The sequence below is a fragment of the Trichosurus vulpecula genome, chromosome 2 (assembly GCF_011100635.1).
Source record: "Trichosurus vulpecula isolate mTriVul1 chromosome 2, mTriVul1.pri, whole genome shotgun sequence".
In the NCBI taxonomy this organism is placed as follows: domain Eukaryota; kingdom Metazoa; phylum Chordata; class Mammalia; order Diprotodontia; family Phalangeridae; genus Trichosurus; species Trichosurus vulpecula.
The window spans coordinates 67728913-67737738 of NC_050574.1; the positions used below are offsets into that span (position 1 = coordinate 67728913).

General features: G+C 37.7%; 1 protein-coding gene across 1 annotated transcript; it reads left to right on the top strand.

Annotated features, from left to right (window-relative positions):
- Positions 1 to 7173: 7173 nt before the first annotated feature.
- LOC118838892 (ubiquitin-like protein FUBI) lies at positions 7174 to 7688 on the top strand. Its single transcript, XM_036746270.1, has one exon. It carries the CDS (start codon positions 7229 to 7231, stop codon positions 7628 to 7630), a length of 402 nt encoding a protein of 133 aa, XP_036602165.1. The 5' UTR covers positions 7174 to 7228; the 3' UTR covers positions 7631 to 7688.
- The last annotated feature ends 1138 nt before the right edge of the window (positions 7689 to 8826 follow it).

Below are 8826 nucleotides of genomic sequence, written 5' to 3' on the forward strand. Positions count from 1 at the left end.
TGGCCCCAGCTCCATCTTGGAAACCAGTGGGATCATTTTTGTGTCTGTCTCTAGTGGGAGCACAGTAAATAATCACCTAGAAGCCTGAGTTGTGGCACCTTTTCTCTCCTCTTGAGAGGACTCTGGGGCAGAAGAGTCACTCCCATGGGCCAAAAGTAGATGTGGCTTTTATTTCATGCCATCCTATTCACTGAATATTTTCTAATATGCTCAGAGCTAAGGAGGCAGACAGGTAAAGAAGACACAGTCTGTTTCCTAAAGAGGTTCATGGGGGGAATAAGACAAAGATTAGACAAAGTCTGTCTTGCAGCCAGGTTGAAGAGAGAGAAACTATGAGGTGGGCTTGGAATGGGCTCTCCCAGGCCCCAAAAAATATCAGTAAGTTCATATCTCCTGTAGGAAGGCCACTAATGTATCATAAGATCACAGATTTAGAACTGGAAGGGAAATTAGAGGTTATCTAATCCAACCCCCTCATTCTAAGATAAGGAAATTCCAGCTCTAAGAGGTTGAGGGATTTGTCCAGCATCATGCAGTAGGTTATAATAAGTCAATAGAAACCCACAGAATTGAACCCAGGCCTTCTAATTCCAAATCTAGGGCTCTTTTCACTACACCATGGAGTGAGCTTGGGAGATGTCTTTGGACCTATGTTGTTCAACGTTTTTATCATTTGCTTAGGTGATGGCATAGATGCTCAGAATTAGGGTGAGGGATAGGCATGTTTATCAAATTTGAGGATGACATTGAAGTTGAAGTCGATATACTGGACAATAGAGTTGGGATTCCCCATAGATACTGGCTGGGTATCGTGAGGAGCTGAATCAAATAAGACACCACTGTTGTTCCCTCCATAAGAGTCTCCTTCCAGTGTTTAATCTTGGGTTGGAAGTGACCATCGCCTCTTGAAAACCATGCCAAAAGAGTACAAGTTTTACTAGTGATGCCATGTTGGAAAGATTTTAAATATAGTCCTAGTAACAGACTATTCAAAGATCAAACTAGTCAAACCAATCAAGTATATAAGTACATATATATGTACATATACATGTGAGCATTTTTATACGTATACACCTGTTTGTATATTTATATTTACTGGACCTGTGATTTCAATATAGAGAGATCTTGATAAAGAATTCCCTTTCCCAATGCAGCTCAGCTCAACATCTTTTCATCAATTTAGAATCTTAGAAAATTGCCCAGAACACTGAGATCTTAAGTGACTTGCCCAGTTACACAGCAGCTATGTGTCAAAGGTAGGATTTGAACCGAAGTCTTCCTGACTCCTCAGTCAGGTTTCTATGCACTATACAATGTTAATAGTAATATCTCCCATGTATGTAGCACCTTAAGGTTAACAAAGGACTTGTATATTTTTTTTTTACTTTTTTAATTCAATCTCATTTGATCCTCATAAGAACCCTTTGCTTTTATCCCCATTTTACAGATGAGGAAACTGATTTCTCAGAGAGTCTGTCTTGTCCTTTGTCACAAAGCTAATTAGATATCAGAGGAAGGGATGAAACCCAGGCCTTGGGAGTGGAGCCAAGATGGCAGAGAAAAGGCAGGGATTCCCCTGAGCTCTCCCAAATTCCCCTCCAAACAACTTTAAATAATGTTTCAGAACAAATTTGGAGTGGCAGAATTCAGAAAAGAACAGGGTGAAGCAATTTTCCAGCCAGCCCAAGACAACTTAGAAGGCTGTCAGGAAAGGTCTATTACACCTGGATGAGATACCAGTGCAGGCCTCGGGGGCTACCAAATCAGCTATGTCAATGTCTGCTTCCAGAACTCAGCCCATGGATGGCAAGGACAACTGTTGGGAAGGAAATTACAGGAGTATCTTGGCTGGCACTGGGTGCAGGACTCTCTTGCATCGCCCATATCCAAATACAGTTCATAGTCTTGAGTCACAGTCCCAGGGCAAGGAAGAGTACTATTACACCAGATCTTGTGGCCTCAGGGGAGTAGGGTCTCTGGTCACAGTTCCAGGGCAGAAAAGAGTGCTTATGTTCACTCACAGACCAGAGCACAGGCCAGGAGAGTTGTAAACACTTATCTTCTAAGATCATACCACCTTGGGAGAACTGAAAGCTTACACAGACTTCCCAAATTAGCTGCACAAAAATCCTAAAGCTTGAGACAGTGCCACTTCCATCCTAGGAGCACAGCCCAACTTTAATATAAAGTTAAAAGTCAAGAAATAGGCAAGAAAATGAACAAATGACAAAAAAATCTTGATCATAGAAAGCTACTATGGTGACAGGGAAGATGAAAACACAGACTAAGAAGAAGACAAGTCAAAACTGCTTTATCCAAAGCCTCAAAGAAAAATGTGAATTGGACTCAGGCCAAAAAAAAAAAAAAGAATTCCTGGAAGAGCTAAAAAAAAAAGGATTTTTAACAAATAAGAGAGAGAAAGAGGGAAAATGGGGAAAGAAATGAAAGACGCAAGAGAATCATGAAAAAAGAGTCAACAGCTTGGTAAAGAAGGCACACACAAAAATACTATGGAAAATAACACTTTAAAAAATAAGCCAAATGGTAAAAGAGACAAAAATTCACTGAGGAGGAGAATGCCTTAAAAAGCAGAATTAGTCAAATAGGAAAAGAGGTACAAAAATTCTCTGAATAAAAGAACTCCTTAAAAAGTAGAATTGGCCAAATGGAACAAATGGTACAAAGTTTGCTGAATAAAATAATTCTTTAAAAATTAGAACTGAATACGTGGAAGCTAATGATTCCATGAGACATCAAGAAACAATTAAACAAAATCAAAAGAATGAAAAAATAGAAGAAAATGTGAAATATCTTATGGGAAAAACAACTGATCTGGAAAATAGATCAACCTTACTTCCTTCCTTCCTTCCTTCCTTCCTTCCTTCCTTCCTTCCTTCCTTCCTTCCTTCCCACCACCCAAGTTACCACCATCCCTGGGGACTTCCCTGTGTGAAGTACCCATTTTGCTCAATCTGGTCACTTTTCACCTTCTGCGGCCAGCCCAGTGAGCTACCTCAATGCAAATAATCATGTGTTGTAAATCATCATGTATTATCATGGTAAGAGATGTGGCTGTAGGTAACACTTGCTACTAATAACAATCAATGCATTTCCTGGATCCCTACTATCTGTGCCACTATTTGGCCAATGCTATCATAGATTGAAACTCCATAAATTTGGGTTTATGGAATATAGTTGGCCAAGAAGACCTAACTCTAACCTGGAACCTAATGCATCTTGTCCATCATCTTAATCACAAAACAGATGAATTCATTGCCATTTTACACTTTAATGTCTTATAAAATTTATTTTTAACATTCTTCTCTTTTTAAATTTCAAGTTCCAGAATCCCTCAATTCTTACCCCTCCCCCACCCACTGAGAAGGCAAACAATATGATATCAATCATACAGGTGAAATTATGTAAAACATATTTCCATATTAGCCATATTGGATAACAAAAAGCGAAGAAAAATAAAGCAAGAAAATTATACTTCAATTTTCACTCAGAGTTCATCAGTTCTCTCTCTGCAGTTGGATAGCATTTTTTTCATTATGAGTCCTTTGGAATTGTCTTGGATCACTGTATTGATCAGAGTAACCAAGTCTTTCTTTTTATTTTATTTTTTAATTTTTAATAAATTTATTTTTTATTTTTACTTTACAACACTCAGTTCCACAAGTTTTGAGGTTCTAAATTTTCTCTCCCTTCATCTCCTGCCCCTTCCCCACCAAGATGGCATGTAATCCAATGTAGGTTCTATATTTACCTTCACATTGAAATTATTTCCATAATAGTCCAGTTGTAAAGAAGAATTATGACCAATGGAATGAATCATGAGAAAGAAGAAATGAAACCAAAAAAGAAGGAAAAAAAGAGAGTAAAAAGTTTGCCTCAATCTGCATTCAGATTCCATAATTCTTTTTCTGGATGTGCATAGCTTTTTCCATCATGAGTCTTTTGGAGCTGTCTTTGAACCTTGCATTGATGAGGGGAGTCAAGACTATCAAAGTTAGTCCTTACAGATACTGTGTGTCTGTTATTGTGTGTAATGATCTCCTGGTTCTGCTCCCCTCACTCAGCATCCATTCATATAGGGCATTCCAGGTTATAATGAAGTCCATCTGCTCTTCATTTCTTATAGCACAATAGTATTTAATTACATTCATATACCACGATTTGTTTAGCCATCCACCAATTGATGGGCATACCCTTGATTTCCAGTTCTTTGCCGCCTGCAAAAGAGCTGCTATAAATATTTTGTACATATGGGTCCCTTACCTACTTGTATGATCTCTTTGGGATATAGCCCTAGAAGTGGTATTGTTGGGTCAAAGGGTATGCACATTTTTATAGCCCTTTGGGCATAGTTCCAAATTGCTCTCCAGAATGGCTGGATCAGTTCACAACTGCACCAACAATGTAATGATGTTCCAATTTTCCCACATCCTCTCCAGTATTTATCATTTTCCTGTTTTGTCATGTTAGCTAATCTGACAGGAGAGATGTGGTACCTAAGAGTTGTTTTGATTTGCATTTCTGTAATCAGTAGTGATCTACAGCATTTTTCATATGACTATAAATACCTTTAATTTCTTCCTCTGAAAACTGCCTGTTCATATCCTTTGACCATTTTATTAATTGGGGAATGACTTGTATTCCTATAAATTTGGCTCAGTTCCCTGTATCTTTTGGATATGAGGCCTTTATCAGAGACACTGGTTGTAAAGATTTTCTCCCAATTTTCTGCTTCCCTCCTAATCTTTGTTGCATTGGCTTTGTTTCTACGGAAATCTTTCAATTTAACATAATCAAAATTATCCATTTTGCATTGTGTAAAACTATCTCCTGTTGGGTCATGAATTCTTCCCTTTCCCATAAATCTGACAGGTAGACTATTTCTTACTCTCCAAAATTGCTTATAGTATCAACATTTATTCCTAAATCATGAACCCATTTTGACTTTCATTTTGGTGTACGGTGTAAGATATTGGTCTATGCCTAGTTTCTGCCATACCATTTTCCAATTTCCCCAGCAGTTTTTGTGAAATAGTGAATTCTTAACCCAGAAGCTGGATTCTTTGGGTTTATCAAAAACAGATTGCTATAGTCATTGACTACTGCATCTTGCATACCTAACCTATTCCACTGATCCACCACTCTGTTTCTTAGCCAGTACCAAGTAGTTTTGATGACTGCTGCTTTATAACACAGTTTAATATCTGGTATGGCTAGGCCACCTTCCCTAGCATCTCTTTTCATTAATTCCCTTGATATTCTGGATCTTTTGTTCTTCCAGATGAATTTTGTTATTATTTTATCCAGCTCTGTAAAATAATTTTTTGGTAGTTTGGTTGGTATGGCACTGAATAAGTAAATTAATTTAGATAAAATTGTCATTTTTATTATATTAGCTCAGCCTAACCATAAGCAACTGATGTTTTTCCATTTATTTATATCAGGCTTTACTTGTGTGAAAAGTTTTTTGTAATCGTGTTCATATTGGTTTGTCTTGGCAGATAGACTCCTAAATATTTTATAGTGTCTACAGTAACTCTAAATGGAATTTCTCTTTCTATCACTTGCTGTTGGGCTTTGTTAGTAATATGTAGCAATGCCAAGGATTTATGAGAGTTTATTTTATATCCTGCAACTTTGCTAAAGTTGTTTAGTATTTTAAGTAGTTTTTTACTTGATTCTCTAGGATTCTCTAAATCAATCATCACATCATCTGCAAAAAGTGATAATTTAGTTTCTTCTTCACCTATTCTAATTCCTTCAATTTCTTTTTCTTCTCTTATTACTAAGGCTAACAGTTCTAGTACCAAATTGAATAGTAGGGGTGATAATGGGCATCTTTGTTTCACCCCCAATCTTATTAGGAATGCATCTAGCTTATCCCCATTACATATAATGCTTGCTGATGGTTTTAGGTAGATGCTACTTATAATTTTAAGGAAGATTCCATTATTCCTATGCTTTCTAGTGTTTTTAATAGGAATGGGTGTTGTATTTTGTCAAAAGCTTTTTCTGCATCTTGAGATAATCATATGATTTCTGCTAGTTTTGTTGATGATATGATCAATTATGCTGATAGTTTTCCTAATATTGAACCACCCTAGCATTCCTGGAATAAATCCTACCTGGTCATAGTGTAATATTCTTGTGATAGGTTGCTGCAATTCTTTTGCTAATATTTTATTTAAAGTTTTTGCATCAATATTCATTAGGGAAATTGGTCTACAATTTTCTTTCTCTGTTTTGACTTTTCCTGATTTAGATATTAGTACCATATGTGTGTCATAAAAAGAATTTGGTAGGACTCAGTCTTTCTTCCCCTATTTTCCCAAATAGTCTATAGAGTGTGGGAATTAATTGTTCTTTAAATGTTTGACAGAATTCACATGTAAAACCATATGGCCCTGGGGATTTTTTCCTAGGGAGTTCATTGATGGCTTGCTCAATTTCTTTTTCTGAAATGGGGTTATTTAGGTATTGTACTTCCTCTTCCGTTAACCTGAACAATTTGTATTTTTGTAATTATTCATCCATTTCCCTAAGGCTGTCAAATTTATGGGCATACAATTGGGCAAAATAATTCCTAATTGTTGTTTTAATTTCCTCTTCATTGGAGGTGAATTCACCCTTTTCATTTTTGATACTGGTAATTTGGTTTTCTTCTTTCTTTTTTAAAATCAGATTGACCAAAGTTTTACCAATTTTATTGGGTTTTTTCATAAAACCAGCCCTTAGTTTTATTTATTAGTTCAATAGTTTTCTTGATTTCAATTTTATTAATCTCTCCTTTGGTTTTCAGTATTTTTAATTTGGTATTTTATTAAGGATTTTCAATTTGTTCTTTGTCTAGATTTTTCAGTTGCATGCCCAATTCATTGATCTCCTTTTCCCCTATTTTATTCATGTAAGCATTTAGGGATATAAAACTTCCCCTAAGAACTGCTTTTGCTGCATCCCATAAGTTTTGGTATGTTGTCTCATTATTGTCATTCTCTTGAATGAAGTTATTAATTGTTTCTATGATTTGTTCTTTAACCCATTCATTCTTTAGGATTAGATTATTTAGTTTCCAATTAATTTTTAGTTTATCTTTACATGGTCCTTTATTACAGATAATTTTTATTGCATAATGATCTGAAAAGGATGCTTTGCTTTCTGGTCTCCATCTTCACCGCGGCGGAAGCAAGACGAGCGTGTCCGAGTCGCCACCATGCAGCTGTTTGTTCGCGCGCAGGCTCTGCACACCCTCGAGGTGACCGGGCAGGAGACCGTCGCCCAGATCAAGGCCCATGTGGCGTCTCTGGAGGGCATCGCCCCCGAGGATCAGGTCCTGCTCCTAGGTGGCTCCCCGCTGGAGGATGAAGCGGTCTTAGGGCAGTGCGGGGTGGAGCCCCTGTCCACCCTGGAAGTGGCTGGCCGCATGCTAGGAGGTAAAGTCCATGGCTCTCTGGCCCGAGCTGGAAAAGTGAGGGGTCAGACTCCCAAGGTGGCCAAGCAGGAGAAGAAGAAGAAGAAGACTGGGCGTGCTAAGAGGAGGATGCAGTACAACCGACGCTTTGTCAATGTAGTGCCCACCTTTGGAAAGAAGAAGGGTCCCAATGCCAACTCCTAATCCCCTGGTACTTTCCCTAATAAAGCCGCTATGACTCTAAAAAAAAAAAAAAAAAAAAAAAAAAAAGAAAAGGATGCTTTGACTATTTCTGCCTTTCTGCACTGGATCATGAGGTTTTTATGCCCTAGTACATGGTCAATTTTTGAGTATGTGCCATGCACTGCTGGGAAAAGGGCATATTTATTTTTATCCCCATTCAGTTTTCTCCAGAGGTCTATCATATCTACCTTTTCTAAAATTCTATTCACCTCCTTAACTTCTTTCTTGGTTATTTTGAGGTTAGATTTATCAAGTTCAGAGAGGGGGAGGTTGAGGTCCCCCACTAGTATAGTTTTGCTGCCTATTTATTCCTGTAACTCTCTTAACTTCTTCTCTAAAACTTTGTATGCTATGCCACTTGGAGGATATTTGTTAAGTAATGATATTGCTTCATTGTCTATGGTGCCTTTTAGCAGGATATAGTGTCCTTATCTCTTTTAATTAGATCTATCTTTGCTTTTGCTTTGTCTGAGATTAGGATTGCTACCCCTTCTGTTTTTACTTTACTTGAAGCATAATATATTCTACTCCAGCCTTTTACCTTTACCCTGTGTGTATCCCCCTGTTTCAAATGTTTCTTGCAAACAACATATTGTAGCATTACAGTTTTTAATCCATTCTGCTATCTGCCTCTGTTTTATGAGAGAATTCATCCCATTCACATTCACAGTTATGATTACTATCTGTGTCTTTTTCTCCATCCTATTCCCCCATCCCACCCCCCACCCCCCCGCTCCTGTTTATGCTTTTATTTCTCCCTTCTTCCCTCTACTCCTCAAAAGAGTTTCACTTTTGGCCGCCATCTTCCTCAATTTTACCTCCCTAATAACACCCTCCCTTATCTTACCCTTTTCCCCTTGCTATTTCTTCCTTCCCTTCTATCCACCCCCTCCTTTTCTTTCCCCTTTCCCTTCCTACTGCCTATAGGATAAGTTTGATTTCTATACTTATCAGAGTATGTTATTCCCTCATTGAACCAAGTCCAATGAGAGTAAAGCTTAAACCCTGCTCTTCTCCCTCCCTTCTTCCCCCCTATGTTTTTGTGCCTCTTCATGTGACATAATTTATTCTTTTCTACCTCCTCCTTAACTCTTGTCCCAGAACATTCCCTTTGCACCCCTTAATTATGTTTTTTATCATCACATCAGTTACTTTAT

What these genes read in the sequence shown, in the direction of transcription:
- LOC118838892 (XM_036746270.1), top strand. Translation starts at nt 7,229, where the DNA reads ATGCAGCTGTTTGTTCGCGCGCAGGCTCTGCACACCCTCGAGGTGACC.